We start from the raw sequence: 17209 nt of genomic DNA on the forward strand, positions 1-17209 counted from the left end.
AACTATTCAGTCCAAAGGGTTCCCAAGGTATATTTTTCAATGAGTAGAATATTTCTTCTATGTAGAATTCTAGGTAACTTGAAAATGAATTCAGTACACAACTCCAAGTTAATGTGCTCAACTACCAAGATGATTCTAAGTTACTCTCAGTCTACAACAGGTATTATCTTTGACTCTCAGATTTCAATGCTTAAAAACAATTAATAACCAACATTAAACTATGCTCAACACTGAGAACATTCACCCCAGCCATCTGAATATACCCAGATAAGGGAATAAGACAATACCTAGTTACTAGTTACCTGGTTACTATTTTCCACAGTTCTTTTTAAACAAACAAAATTAACCTTTTTATTACTGTATTACTCTAAATAGTTACCAAAAATAAAATCCAAATATTGTCATATTTAGATAAATTTTAAATAATTTCTGTATAGAAATGCAGTTCTCTTTTCCCTCCTTAAAGAACTCAAAGACAATGTAGGAAGATGGTACAGACACAGAATTATTTATCTGACTGATGTCAGAAAAATTTAAATGTTGTAGGTAAAATACTTAGAGTAGAAGTGACAGAGCTAGATTATTTAAAACATTCATCTGAAGATACACCCTTAGTTTCTAAAATAATATGCTCACCTTTAGATTCATATTCATATATGGTGGTATTTTGCTTAAATATTTTACAGCCAAGATGCAGAAATACTAACACATAAAAAAATCCGATCTTTATGATAAAAATTATTTCATGTAATTTATATATGCTTTAAAGTCTTCTAACATAAGTGATACATTTTTTTTTCTCATAGTGGCAACTCAATTTTATTTTGAAATAAAATAATTTCTGAAAAAAGAAAATCTGCCAAGATTCCCTTCCTTCCTTTCAGTTTGAAAATCTTGCTAAATTTTCCTTTAAACTTTCCTTTTCCAAGGACCACACAATGAGCATATGTTTCAAGACAACTTTTTAGTATATGAGGAGTTATTTACCCATTTCTATCACCTGGATGTACTATTCAGAAGAACTTCTGCAAAGCTTTAGTATGATCCAGAAACAGATTAACAGCAAAAAGTAAAGTATAATCTTTAATTCTGGGGAGGAAAAAGTTTTTAGATGCTGCAAATAACTCTTTTTCAAAATTATCTGTGTTATATTAAAATATTTATCTGTGTTAAGATATATTGGGATATTTAGCACTCTTGTGTTACTCTTAAGGAATATTTGTTCACGTTTATTTATATTACACTGACAAAATGGCAGTTCTGTAATTTAAGAAGACACTAAAGTTCAAATGTTGGGACAAATACAAAAATGCATTTTCAGCTTTGCTGGTTTAATCACCTGGTATCTTAGGTGTATACTTTCCTTTATGATAACAAATACCAGGCTATGGACTAATTTAACTTCAGTTATGTAATACCTGTAACACTCAAATGGGTTTGCAAATATAAACACCTCTGCTCTAGCATATTTTGGGGGGAGGATTATCCTTCGATATATAACAGATGCAAGTATGTGCAAGTGGGTGGTAGGAGGGAACTATTTTTATTATGGAAAGAGGGAAACTTACAAACTTTAGATCTTAGGCACAGTTTCACAGAAATTTTGGAATGATATTAAACAGTCTTACTTTCTCTTCTCTTTTTGTCTAACTGCTAGATACTAAGAGCCACTCAATTCAATAATCTTTAAGGCAACAAGGAAAGGGCCAAATCTCAAATCAGATGCGGTATTCTGACGCTGACTCCCTCTTGTCTAACACTACCATTTTCCACTGGTCAGTCAGTCCACAAAAGAGAATTTAAGCTAACTTAAAGATTGAGGGGAAAAAAAAGAGGGATTAAAATGTCAAATATGCTTCGTAAGAAATTATGCCTCATTGCATAAGTTAAACATGAGAATTTCCACCTCAGTAAATCTCTCACACAAAAACAACACTTAAAAAAAATCTAAGTCATTATTTATATGTATTACTTAGCATATAAAAGGAAATAATATAAAAGTAGAGATTTAGTATGTTTCTTAAATCATATTTGCCAGAATGTCTGAAAGTAAAATCATCACCCGAAATCAGAAATGCTAAAATTTTAAATTTTACTACATAGTTTTTCTCAGTAGCTCACCAAAACAAACACAACCCTTCCTCCCAAAAAATACATATACATAGGTCTATAAGCTGGAAAGCTGAAAAACGTTAACTTCAAGGAGTTCATTTTAATTACGAACCGTACTGGTATGGCATTTCTAGAAACAATGGTGATACTGAAACAAAATACCAATATCCATGACCAATATGTAAACCTATAATGAACCTGGCAAAACGCATATCTTGATGGCCAAGCAGAAATATTTCTTTTTACAAATGTTTTGAGGAACAACGCTTAAAATTATATTTGAAATATAATTTTAACAAAGTTTACATGAAAAAGGGAAATACCAAAGTTGGTAATAGTAAAAGTCTTTTGGTTTTCTCACAAACGGTATCCTTATAATTCCCCAACTTTCAGAGCATGATGCATTTTTCTAAGAAAAATAAAATGACTGTAAATTGTGTTTCCTATATAGCTTTATATGTCAGAGTCACTTCCAGATCCTGGTCTGCTGTTATCTGGTCCATCACTTTCTCTGTCCCAGTCTTTCATGGATGCTCCCATCATGAAATCATCACGTAGGATCGTCCAGCCTGGGCCCTCTTCTGCTTTTTCAGTCTGAGGAAAAGGACAGAACCAAAATAGTCAAAAGTCAATTTAATCATAAGGAAATAAAAAAGTCCTCTCTACAAAACAAACTGGTCAACACTTAGCTTTGCATAGGAGTGAAACTAAGACAAATTATAGATTGACTTTATTTATACACTATCATACATGCATAAATACACAATAGTACATTAATAAATATTTTAACCCCATAAAAGAATCATGGAAGCAAAACAACATTATTTTTTTTTTGCAGTGGGGGAAAAAATACAGTAAAATCTAGCTTTGGTATCAATTTTAAAATTCTTCAGACAATCAAAACAGACAGAATATTATTTAATGTGCGGTGATAATGTATTACAAAACTTTTGGCAAATTATTTTAACACGGAAATGTAACAAAGGCTTTTAACCCAAAATAAATTAAAGGAGAGAAAAGAAAACTAACCTGGTACTATGCTAGGTTTTTACAGATGCTATCTCATTTAACATTTGATAAAAATTTGCACCACCTGTTCTTTACTTAGGTTATGATCTCACTGCCTGACCAAATCATGTAATTAAAAGACTAACCACATGCTAAAACTATAAATAACTGAAACAGGCAATAAACATAATAGGTAGTCAAGTCATTTTGTTTATTCATAAGATTTATATAAAACTATATGAGAGCCTAAGAATTAGCACGTCTTATTTCATGGCACAAGAGTACCACCTTGTGGTATTAATTAAGTAATGCAATACATGCCGAACAACTCAAAGCTCTGAGATTTCTTTCCTTCATGCCACAAATATTTACCGAGAATAAAAACTAAGTATTGTTCTTAATTTTGGAAATACAGTGACGAACAAAACAAAGTCCCTGTCGTTGTGGACCTAACAGCCTATGCTTTTCTATTTATTCCATTCACAGAAATACACAACGTGGGAAAAAATCTAAGTACGCAAGAACCCATGACGTTTGAATTAGAAATTAGTGTTATCTTTATGGGGGGTATTAACCATATAAAAAGCAATTTTTAAGAGTAAGATATTAAAGACATTTGCTGGGTTACAAGAGATTACTTATTTAATTCTGGTGAAGCTATCTTTTATTTAAAAAAATATAGCCCTGAAAGAGTCATTCCATTAAAAAAAAATAGGACACTATTATGAACAGGAAAAATGTCCTATACTGGCTTACTCCTGTCTTCCTAGGATCAAAGAATGAAGCAGGGCTTGTGCCTAAATATAACTCAAAGACTGGACAGCATATAAATGTGAGCAAAGATTTCAGAATTGACTTAGTAAGTCAAACAGCACACTTTGTACTACAATTAACCAATATAAAGAAACAAATAAAAAACATCTGTGCTAGTTAAAAACCAACAGTAAAACAGTTCCAGTGCTTCTCATGCCACACTGACAGGAGAGCAATCAAGTAGGAAGGTAATTTGTAATTCTCCTCATGGAATATGCTAACACGTCTCCAACCCTCATTTCTACAATATCAAACCTACATTCCTAAAACTATTTCTGCTTCTATTAGATTAAGTTACCTAAAAGTTACCTGGATAAGAGGCCATTTTGCCTGATTCAACCCAAGTTTTCTTTTGCCAATCTCTTGACCTTAAATAAGAAAAAGAGCTGTCCCCAGTGAACGGAGACCCACTTAGAACCAACAATTATAACACCTCTCCTGCCAAATTAATCATTCAAAGCTTTCAATTAAATTGTAAAAAGTGTATGCTTCCTGGTATAGCTATATGCAAATTACTGGCTAGTAAAGACTTGCCCTGACATTAATGTTTGTGCTTACATAAGAAAACGCACAGTCTCAATGGTAAGCCTCCATGTTTAGATAACTACACCCAACATGCTGTCACAACACGTTACCAATTCAGAGCAGGAAGATCCCACACGACTGAGCTCAGGGGAGTGTTTCTACATGAGAGCTCACCCTGACACCCAACTTCCGCTGGACTCTGAGTTACTCCTCTACTAGGTAGCGCCAGTAAAGCTGTAGGAACCAGAAGAAAGGAGGGAGCGAAGAATAGGGACAAAACCTTAAACAGGTAGTTCAGAAAGGAAGAAAAGAACAATAGTGGACCAAAGGAAAGGATTAAAATGTTGAGACTAATTGTCTTGCATGCTTGTCTTCAAAGACAATTATGTAAACATACATTTTAGGCAAAAAGAGCAATAACAGAATAAATTCAAAGCTCTTCTTGATTGTCCAATTTGAAGAATAACAATGAAGTAAAGCTTTATTGGGGGATGTTGATGGTGGGGTTTTTGTTTTTTAAGCAATCAATATAGCCTATGTCAGTGATTCTCAAAGTGTGGCCCCCAGACTAGCAGCATTAGCATCAGCATCATCTGTTGGAAATTCAAAATCTTGGGCCCCATTCCAGACCTACTGAATCAGAAACTCTGGGGGTAGAGCCCAGAAATCTGTTTTTGTTTTGTTTTGTTTTGTTTTGGTGAGGAAGATCAGCCCTGAGCTAACATCTGTTGCCAATCTTCCTCTTTTTGCTTGAGGAAGACTGTCCCTGAGCTAACATCTGTGCCCATCTTCCTCTATTTTGTCTATAGGAGGCCGCTGCAGCATGGCTTGATGAGCGGTGCATAGGTCCGCAGCCGGGATCCAAACCTGCAAACCCCGGGCCACTGATGCAGAGCACGGGCACTTAACCACTACGCCACTGGGCTGGCCCCCCCAGAAATCTGTTTTAATAAGCCATCCAGTGCTTCTATGCTTGCTAAAGCCTGAGACCCACTAAAGGACAAATATTTTTTACTGACAGTTTTCATTCACTGCTTTAAGACCAAGTACACTTTATGGCGGAGAAAGAAAGGATTTCAGACTCTGGAAATCCAATGTTAGCCACAGCACTGGATGCCTTATAGGCTGCGAACATTCAAGCTAACATTACAGTGGCATTTTTAGACTGTGAAGCAACAATATGAAGAAAAGACAGACAAGAGAAAATTTAATACAACAAGTATGAGTTAACATATTTTAAAAACAGGTATTTTCTATAACATCTGTCAAGATGGCAGCTCAAGAAAGAAAACTTTGTTTTAAAGGCAACAGAATGACCCTTTAATTTCTAACGCCTACACCTACTGAAGAAATATGTAGCAAGAAAAAAAGGGAGAGGGTCCATGTTAAGGTGGCAGTTTGAATGTAAACAACTAGTCTTGCTCAACTGCAAAACTCAACAAAACAAGAGAAAAGTGATGTGTTGTTTTCAAGATATAATCCACAAGGACATGCTCCAAAGAGACAACGGCAACATAATTTTAGAAGGTAGAAGCAGATGGACTAGAGGAAACTTTCTTGGGCAAACCCAAGAAAGTTGAATCCTAAGACTGCAATTGTTAAGCTGACAACCAACCCAATTTACACTGCAGAATCTTCAAAAGCAAAACAAAACACACACAAACTAAAAAACTAGGAACTGGCAAGACGAGGTACTTCTAGAAGTGAGGGTGGGAATAGAGGGACCAAAATAAAGAGAATTGGGTGACAGTTAACGTTGAGAAACAATTATATCTCTAGACCCTCTCCCCATTCCACACAACCTTCGCAGAAGGCTGGAGATTTAACCTCTGGAGAGGGAATGGGCTAACACAGATGAAGGCATAGGTATGATACCAAAAACAGAGGATTATGTTACACTCCCTCCCCTCCAATAATGAGTCCTAGCCCTTTTCTCACATCGGGCTCTCAAATGCTGGTAGGCAGACCTTTTTCTTCCAGGCACGAGATTAGGACTACTCTATAGAAAATCTGACCAGTCGCTAATAAATAACCCACTGAGAGAATGCTACAATAAAGCTCATATGTCATGTGGACGACATCCATATACTCAGAGCTTCCAAATACCTATTTAGGATTATTCATTCTAAGGAACAGACAACTAAGGGCTATCAGAAAGATGACAGAGAATAACACAAACACAAAAACTTAAAAAGCAACGTCGGGACCGGCCTGGTGGCATAGTGGTTAAGTTTGCGTGCTCCACTTTGGCAGCCCAGGGTTCATAGGTTGGGTCTAGGGCACGGACCTACACACACCACTCATCAAGCCATGCTGTGGCGGTGTCTCATATACAAAATAGAGGAAGACTTGCACAGATGTTAGCTCAGGAACAATCTTCCTCAAGCAAAAAGAAGACTGGCAACAGATGTTAGCTCAGGGATAATCTTCCTCATCTAAAAAAAAAAAAAAAAAAGCAACTTATAGGAAAAAGAAATTATTCAAAGAGAAGAAAATTTAGTGGAAAATACCATTAATATCCTTGAAGAGTTAGGAGATTATACTCTCCACAAAACGAGAACAGTTTCCATTTGAAAAGAAACATTAAGAGAATGACAAAGAGCTCAAAATTAAAAACATGATGGCAGAAATAAAAAATCAATACAAGTGTGAGAAGATAAAGCTGAGGAAATCTCCCAGAAAATAGAATAAAAAGAAAAAAGTAATGGGAAACAGAAGAAAAAGTAAGATAACTGGAAGACCAGTCCAGAAGGTTCTATATACAAATAACAGTTCTACAGAGAAGTGCAAAAATGGAGGGGAGGAGAATCAATGAAATACTGCAAGAAAATTTCCCGAAAGTGAAGGACACACACTTCCAGATTGAAAAGAGCCCTCTTCAATGTCCAAAATATAAAAGAAAAATAAAGCCACATCAAGGACATCGTGTAAAATTACAGAACAATGCGAACTAAAAGAATATCCTATAAGCTTCCAGAAAGAAAACAAATAAGTTACATACATACAGATGATCAGGAATCAGAATAGATCCAGATTTTCCTATAGCAACCCTGGAAGCAAGAAAGCAATAGACAAATGCTTTCAAAATGCAAAGGAAAAGAATTTCCAATTTAAAATTCAATACCCAGACACATTGTCATACAAGTGTGAGGATTTAGAATAGAGGCCCTTTCAGACATATGAGGTATACAAAAGTTTACCTCCAATAAAGCCTTTTTAAGGAAACAACTGAGAATGTCCTCCACAAAAAGGTAGAGTAAACCAAAAAGAGAAAAATACAAGATAGAAAAAATCAGAGATTCAACACAGGAAAGAGAAGGGCATCCTCAGGACGAGAGTGAATGGAAACTCCAGAATGAAAACTATGCATCAGCGTATAGGACAACCTGGAGCAGTCTGACTTCAAGGGAAGGCATTCTAAAAGCTATCATCACCATGCCACCTGCCACAGTACCATCATTTTAACTTGATAAAACCACTGAAGGATACGCTTTACCAAAACAGGGGGAGTAAACTAAGAAAGAAGATACAAGATCTAGGAAATAGGGAATTCAATCCAGGAGAAATGTCAAGGATCACAAGAAATTTAAGTCCCAGGATGACAAACGTGAAGCAGTCCAAGAGAGAATCAGCCCAGAAAAAGGAGAACACAGGATTCTAGGAGACAATGTCTCAAAGAAAATAATTATAATAGATATATTATCAGAGGTAATTTGATTTTGAAAAACTAAATAAACTAAGAAAGTTAAATATGCAAATCAAGACAATTATTAACTTCAGGAAAAACAAATAGAAAGGAAACATAAGTAAGGAATATTATGACTTTCAGTTGGAAAGAACACCTGTACAGGCATAATAATAAATGTTGAATACAGATTTAATAAAAAATTACAAACTACACTGAGAGAACAGGGGAGAGGAAACAGACTGTGTAAGAATGAAATCTTTGCCTACCATAATAGAACGCCAATAGATCATGCCTCAAATTGACGAATCAAAAGATATGACTATGTGCATACTAGTCAGGAATACAGAGACGTATAAATGCCAAAAGAACTAGCTAAAGGAATAAAAAGTGGTTGCCCTGGAGTAGGAGCCATGGAGAGTGGGCAGAATGGGGCAGTAAACCGATTTATTTTATAATAAACTTTTTGGCAAAATGTGGCCTTTTAAACTACATGCATAAGTAAAAATTAATTTAAAAAGGAAAAAACAGGAAAGCAAGAAGGGAGAAAAAAAACTATTCCTTAATCATTTCCACAAATCCTAAGTTTTGCAAGCCTCTTCGAAGATCTTCCCAAAAAATCTCCCCCAAAGAAGCCCTTCTGATTGTATTAACCATAATGATTCTGCTTTCCTTTCTAATGTATCCAATGAAAAAAAGGTCAAAAACATGAATTCTCCTATGAAGCCACTATGTGCCAGACACTTTACATAATACTGCGTTACTTCTAAATCTCTTAAGATTCCTAACCAGACAGCAACTGTCTTTCTTATCTTACATAAGGAAACTAAGGCTCAAAGAAGTGAAGCAACTTACTCAAGTTCAGAGTTAATAAACGGCTAAGTCAATACTCAAACCCAGATCCATCTAATTCCAAAGCCCAAGTTCTTTCCACAATACAACACTGCTCGAAAACGTAATCAATAGGAACACAATGTATTACCGCATTACCTGTTATAACCTATCAATCACACAGTAGAATGAGTGCTAAAATACACTGAAAACGACTGGATATGTTTAAGATAATTCCTATAAAAGTCAGAATGTGGGCAAATTACATTACACAACAGATTTACATAATTTCAACTTACCATATCTTTTCCATAAAGATCATTTACCGGTAAGTATAAAAACTTCCTAAATACTTGGAGCACTCACAAAGAAAAGGTGCATCAGAGATTAATATAACAAAAAGAAAGAAAAAGCCTGAGACAAATTCCAAACATGTCATTCACTGGGAAAAAGTTGCCTCAGGTAATCTCTAAATTGATTTCATTAAATGTTAAGATATCACGAGAATTGAGGGTTTTTTGTTTTGTTTGTAAAATAGAAGTAGTAGCAATTTCATGTATTAATTTTACAATAGGAATGAAAACCAAGAGAGTTCTGAATTTGAATCATAGTTAACCATTGACTGCAACACTGCAAATCAGGAAGTTTAGAGGTCCAAGACTTGAAGGAAATTAAAGGTACTTCTCAACTTCTTATAAATATAATGTAACATACAGTTAAACATACAATACAAGTTAGGCACAGATATTTACTAGCATCAGACGGAAGACGTGTTAACATCTAAGTATAGACTGGAATGATCAAAATTTAGCAGCTTATGAAGTCTGTCAGGGTTGCTGCAAGGCAGCACTGATTCAATGACCTAAAAGAACCTACAAGATAACTCTTTGTGCTTACATCAACTGAAAAGTAAAACTGATTAAATGCAAAAGCTTAATGAAAACCACATGATGCAAGGAAACAAAACAGTCTCTACCCTCACTGGCCTGGTTTTATACAAATATTTAATCAAGATCATACAGAAGCAGTCTGTGCTGATTTTGAAGATGAAGACAACCCTTAAAAATGTTAATCAGCCCCCATTTCAAGGTTCAAACATACATTGGCAGCTATTGAAAAGAAAACTGAAAACAGAAGTGTGGAATTATTCATTAATCTAAACCAAATAATTAAGAGTTTAACCTCATTTCAATTTTGAAGGGGGGAAATTGAAGTCTAATTCTAAAAAAATAAACAGTATAATCACATCTATATTTAGCAATCAGCAATAGCTGATTTCATTGCTTTCCCTAAGAAGAACATTCAGTTTTCATTTTAATTTAGTTTCCCTTAAATTAAAAAAGGTTCTTAACACTGGCTTAATTCATCTTAATACCTTTGTTGTTGCAAATTTTTAGTAGTAGATTACTGTAGTTAGTAATCTTCCCCACAACTGAGGAAAGCCTATCCAAAAGTTCTGCCCGTGAAACGAAGGACACAGTCACATGCCACATAACGATGCTTCAGTCAATGTCAAACCACGTACACAATGGTGGTCCCATAAGATTGGTACCATATAGCCTAGGTGTGTAGTAGGTTATACCACCTAGGTTTGTGTAAGTACACTCTATGATGTTTACGCAACAACAAAATTGCCTAACAACCATTTCTCAGAATGTATTCCTCTTAAGTGATGCATGACTATATATGGAAAATCCCTTTATTTTTTTAAAAAATGTATTTTGGTAGAAATCAACAGAAGTGACACATAGCCCCAAATCTTTAGAATCTGAATAAGAACATGAATGATTTTCTAATCACGCAAGACACTGTTAACATCCCACTAATCATAAAGGGTGGAAAATTTAGTCACATAAGATTAAAAATTTTCAATTCCGAATGTATGAGAGTTCCAATGAAGAACCTACAGATTTGAGATTATATGGAAGATGCCATATCAATTCAGACTCAACTTTTCTCTGATTCTCAAAGAATTCTTAATAAGCAACTCCTGATGGTCTTGATCAATTTTTTCCTTCTCCATTCCTTCACAAACTTGTTGTAGTTCATTTTAGCTGTTCTACTAGGAAGGTATTCCAGGCAACAAGCCCACTGAGCTTCATTTTTGTTAACTATTTGTGTAGTTTCCAGATTCTTGTATAGTTTACAAATTCAGATGGACAATTTATAAGATCCAAACAAACTAAAGCATTTAGTAGGATATTCTAGAAAAAAGATCAAGACACTGAAATTATGACACCTTTAATGATAGCCCAAGCATATGTTAACTGTATAGAGTTCTCTAAGAAAACCTAATTCTGTCTAGCTAAAGAACATGCATATTATCAATCTACTGAAATCAATAGAAGATTTAAAAATAAATGGACTGCCCTCACAGCTCCTTTGAGAAAAGGGTGACTCCAGGTCTGGGACACAGAAAGTACGAGGTTTGGTCTGGGACATCTTGTTGTCCCAGGAAGCAAGAAAGTACTCAAAGAAAAATGAGGTCATGTCAAAAGGACACAAGACCAGTCTGCAGTGGTTCCCACTGCCACTTGTGAATTTAAGCATCAAAAAACATAAAGATTGTAAAATAATGAACAAATAAAAGTTCCCATGTCTGTGATACTAAAAAAAGACAAAGACAAAAGGAGAGGGAAAGAAGGCTCACTTGCCAATACTGGAGATGCCTGTTAAACCAACTCCTTACTCTGGAAAGCAGTAATTAAGGGAAAGGAACATTAACCCCCACTAATCCCTAGAAAAATAAATAGAAAATAAATGAGAAAATTACCATTCTGTAAACTCCAATCACATAACTGTTTTAGGCAAGGATCATCAATTGATGCTAAAAGGCAAAAGACAGATGTAAAGGTCTATTTGCTCCTTCCAAGGTATTCATCCCAGAAACTATTTTCTAACTGAAGGGGGGAAAATGCACCTTTAATAAGGAAACGTTCATTACCACTTTAACCAAATGAAAAACTACCATCACTAATATGGGGCATTCTAAAAATGTGTCTCCTGACGTGATGCAATAGTAAAGACACAGCATCTAAGTATCACACCAGTGAAATAGTTACACTTAAAAAATTTAACCTAAGTCCTAACCTTCAGTCCTAACTTTCAGCTTACAGGAAAAGGGCATAGAGGAACAAGTTAAAAGACATCATGATGGAACAATCAGACAAATTCAGAGTCCGGATTCATTCTTCTAGACTAACTGGTTTATCTCTTTACATAGTCTTCTTTAAAAAAAAAAAAAGGGCAAGGGACTGGTCTGGAATAAAAGAAACCAAGATACAACTAAAGGTAAGGTGTGAACTTTTATTGGATTCTGGTTCTCAAAGTTATAAAAGAATCGTTTGAATTGTATGCTAGATGAATTATACATCAATAACGCTGTTTAAAAAGAATGTCTGGGGGGCCGGCACGGTGGCGCAAGCGGTTGGGTGCGTGCGCTCCGCTGTGGCGGCGTAGGGTTCGCTGGTTCAGGTCCCAGGCGCGCACTGACGCACTGCTTGGCAGGCCATGCTGTGGCGGCCTCCCATGTGGAGTGGAGGAAGACGGGCACGGATGTTAGCCCAGGGCCAGTCTTCCTCAGCAAAAAAAGAGGAGGATTGGCAGATGTTAGCACAGGGCTGATCTCCTCACAAAAAAAAAAAAAAAGAATGTCTGGGACCGTGTGAGTATTACCTTCAAATAACCACCCCAAAGAAACAAAAACTAGATGGAGAGAAAGAGAGGCAGACAGCTATATAAAACAAACACAAGGACAAGTGTTAAGAATCTCAGAACCTAGGTGATAGATACACAGGTCTATGAAAGACCAGTATTTCTGGTCTTTCATACTTTCTTCCTGTTTGAAAATGCTCATAAAATAAGTGAGAAAAAAAAAAGATTCTAAAATTTCTGTTAGGCAAACAATGATTAAATACAAGATGCATTTGATATCCAGTAAATTTTAATTCCTTGATAAATGAATAGAATGTCAATTCGAACCGTCAACTTTTAAAGAATTTTCTACATGAGTTTAATGAGTTTCATAATTCTGAAATGTTTTACTATGGTAATATCTCTTCCTTTACAGATTTGAGAAATGAGATTTTAAAATGTATCAGTCTCCATGTGCTGCTACACATCCAATGAAGGGGATCGAGATCTAGGAAAACTCAGACTGCAAGCTGCCTCACTCGTCATTCTCTCTCTAGTCTGGGGGGTGACACTGTGGCTCACTAGCCAGCCCCCTTCTTCTGCCTCATCCAGGTGAGAGAAGGGAGACAGCTTTCTGTTCTGATTCTAATGAAGTACCTTAGATCTTTTTAAGCAGCAGGCACTAATGGCTGGAACAGCGTTTTGGAGCAACACAGATTGGGTTTTAATCCAGATTCTACCAATTACTATCAATGTGACCTGGGGCAAGTCACTTCATCTTTCTAACTTTGAGTTTCTCAACTCTAAAATTCTAATACTTCTTAAAATGAAAATTATGTAAAAACACCTTCCATAGTATCTGGTACAAAGCGAACAATAATAAGCCACCTCATAGTCCCCCTACCAAAGTCCCCACTTACTAATGCCCTGAGTCATCATGTGTCCATGGAATCCCCAGCCTGGGACATCTGTAATCTTCTAACGACGTTCTGTACACTACTCACAAGGATGAGAACATTCAAACAGTATGACAGCACCCTAGAAACCAAACTTTCCTTGGTAAGTAAAATCTTATTCAGTAATATAGTTAGTTCAACCATAGCTTGAAAAGGGCAATAAGAGAAGTAAACAAATTTCTAGGTCCTCAAAATTTAGTTTTATTATTTTGTAAGAATTATGCTTTACTAGGCTAGACACACCTAAAATGAGAGCGAACTCTCCAAATCTAAACAAAATTTTTATTAGATTTTTGGATAAACTACGTGTTAGGAAAAAATAAGAACTAAATATAAGGAACTCATTCTAATACTGACATGCAACACAAAATAAAAATAACTGCAAACATTTATATAGTGCTTACTATGCACCAAGCGTTGTTCTAAGCACTTTACATATACTAACTCATTTGACTCTCACCGTATAACTAAGAGATGGTTACTACTACTAGAATGACTACCCTAAATGGATAATAAACATGAGGCATGCATGGTGTGAGTAAGCAACTCATATGCGGTAAATGGGAGAGCAGGTGTTTTGAACCCAGGTAGTCTGGTTCTGGAGTCTGTAGCCTTTGCCACTATGTATAATGCAGCATACATCGCCAGAAACATTCTCAACTGCCTATAACCCCAAAATGATGACTTTTAGCAAGAAACAAAATCTTCTTTTGATTTTTAAAAGTGCACCAGAAGTGCAAACACGTGGTCCAAGACTCATTTGGTGCAGGACAATTAAATTAAAAAAAAAAAGAAAAACAAAAAGCTCCAATCTCACTGACGAAAATCCTGTACAGACAGCCACTTCAGCAACTTCAAATAGAGAGAACATTTCTTCAAATAGGGCCAGAAGATGAATGGCATCATTATTAACTTTTATTTTAACCATAACTAAAGATTTCTACAGCAGCTCCGTAATTAGTTCTTATTCTTTACTTATACCTGTATTTCCTGCAAGTCAAAATGCTGCATGTACCACACTGCCAAACATAACTTCACTTTGATTGCAACTGCTGTTCAAGTCAGAAACCACTCTACATTAAAACCAAACAGCATATTTTAAAAGAAGTGAACACAATGAGAAACCCGCTTTAAACTGTTCCCATCAACGGCAATGTGTACAATCGTGCTCCTTCTCATTTCAAACTTGGAGTCTCTCCTTTGTCTAAACTCTAATCTATTTAGGCATTTTCAGTAAACAAACATTAAGCTGAATTATTTACAAAGTTAGGATTCCACACATTCCTCTCAGAGTAGCTTTTATGTGAGAGTAAAACGCTGTTGCCATGCAATGCAGGGGCAATTTAAGGACAGAAGCTTTCCACGCCCTTGCCTGCTTCCATATCTCAACTCCATTTAAAAACTAAGTCCTGAAAACTGCTGGGAGACCACCTAGAGACATGTATGAGGAGTCCCTCTATTACTAGGCTTCCTCTTTTGGCAGCAAGAATTCAGGTCTATGACCCATAAGGAATGTACAGTTTTAAAAATATATAGCAACAGCGGGGGGTGAGGGGTGTTCAAGATGCTGGTGTAGGAAGACCCCAAGTTCACATTCTCCCACAGACACAACAAACTTACAGCTACATATGGAATACTATTCCTCTGTAAAGGACTTGAGAACTAGATGAACAGCACCTGCATGACAAAAGATAAAAGAGATGCCTTGAGATGGGTAGGAGAGGCAGAAACATGTCTCCTTTGGGACTCCAACCTTGGCAGAGTAACACACAATCAGGAAAGATCCCAAAAATATGCAACTTTCCCTTGAGAAGTAAAGGAACTGTGCTCCACATCAGGCACCTTGAGCGCTGAGTCCGGCACTGGAAAGAAAAGCCCCCAAAACACCTGGTTTTGAAAATCAACAGTGATTAAGTCCAGAGGAACTAGAGAACTGTAGAGAATGGAAGAAACTACTCTTAAAGGGCTCATGTGCAGACCTACTGGCCCTGAGATTCAGCACAATAGCCACAGTTTGAAAAGCACCTAAACCATAAATGAGGAAAACCCACTTATTAATCCTAAAGCAGCTACCAGAGAGGCATGAACCTGCAGTGACTTGCGGCAGGGACAGAAGTGCTGGTGAGCACCATTTTTGCAATCTTGCTCTAACATGCTGGTGATGGAGGTGGCAGGTGCCATCTTTGGTGCCCTCCCTCTAGCCTGCTAACACTGGTGGGTGTGCTGCATGCCCCACCCACCCTGCGCAGCTGCCACGTCACAACCAGTCCAGGCAAGCACCCCATGCCCTGCCCACCCTGCACCATAGCTGCAGCCCTGCCAGAGCTGGTGAGCACTCGCAGCCCACACAAGGGATGTCCTTTGAGTGCCTAGCTCTGGAGACCAGGGGAGACTGAGCTTCGGGGCCCCAGAGATCACCTCCTACACGAGACCACTCCTTCAAGACTGGGAGAGGTAGCTGTTTCACCTAATATATACAGAAAAACACAGAGAGTCAGACAAAATGAGGAACAGAGCAATATCTTCCAAATCAAGGAATAAGACAAATCCCCAAAAAAGAACCTTAATAAAACAGAGATATCTGTTGAAGATATATATCTGATAAAGAGTTCAAAGTAATGGTCATAAAAATGCTCACTGGCCTTGGCAGAAGAATGGATAAGCAACAACACACACACACATAAATACAGAGATTATATGGGTGTTTACCAGAAGGTAAGGGGATAGGAAGAGGGGGAAAGGGGTGATTCACAAATGTGTACAGTGATGGATGATAATTAGTCTTGGGTGGTGACCATGATGTAATCGACTCAGAAATCGAAATATAATGATGTACACCTGAAATTTATGTTATAAACCAATGTTACCTCAATTAAAAAAAAAAAACATAGAGGTATCTCTTAGAAATTAATATTTTATGATAAAAAAATTCACCTCAGTTTCTCAAATGTCTCCAGTTTCAATTATTTCAATTATTTTATTCTGTTAAAATCAAGTAAAATTAATTTTGCTAATTTTTATTTAAAATAAATATTAATAAAATTTAATAAAAAAAGGATGAATACAGTGAGAACTTCAACAGAGAAATAGAAAATATTAAAAAGTACGAAACAAAAGTTATAACTGAACTGAAAAATATAATATACAGCAGATTGGATGAAGCAGAAGCTCGAATCAGCGAAATGGAAGACAAATCAATGGATCTCACCCAGATAGAGCAGCAAAATGGCAAAAGAACTTTGAAAAGTGAGGGTACCTTAAGGGGCCTCTGGGACAACATCGAGAGGAATAACATTTGCATTATAGGGGTCTCAGAAGGAGAAGAGAGAGAGAAAGGGCCAGAAAAATTATTGGAAAAAATAACAGCTGAAAACTCCCCCAATCTGGGGAAGGAAACAGACATACAGGTCCAGGAAGCCCAGAGAGTTCCAAATAAGATGAACCCAAAGAGAATCACACCAAGACACAATATAATGGCACAATATAATTAGAATGGTAAAGTTAAGGATAAAGAAAGACTCTTAAAAGCAGCTAGAGAAAAACAACTTATTACGTACAAGGGACATCCCATAAGGCTATCAGCAGATTTTTCAGCAGAAACTTTACAGGCAAGAAGGCAGTTGCATGATGTATTCAAAGTGCTGAA

At 36.4% G+C, this 17209-nt stretch overlaps 1 protein-coding gene across 1 annotated transcript in view; it reads right to left on the reverse strand.

The window, feature by feature from the left end:
• Positions 1-481: 481 nt before the first annotated feature.
• Positions 482-17209, reverse strand: part of RRP15 (ribosomal RNA processing 15 homolog) — a 50066-nt gene continuing 33338 nt past the window's right edge. The window contains exon 5 of the mRNA XM_058533693.1: positions 482-2706. Coding sequence (XP_058389676.1) covers positions 2566-2706 — 141 coding nt within the window. The 3' untranslated portion in view covers positions 482-2565. The remainder of the gene's footprint in view (positions 2707-17209) is intronic.

This window comes from Diceros bicornis, chromosome 38 (genome assembly GCF_020826845.1).
Source record: "Diceros bicornis minor isolate mBicDic1 chromosome 38, mDicBic1.mat.cur, whole genome shotgun sequence".
Classification (NCBI taxonomy): domain Eukaryota; kingdom Metazoa; phylum Chordata; class Mammalia; order Perissodactyla; family Rhinocerotidae; genus Diceros; species Diceros bicornis.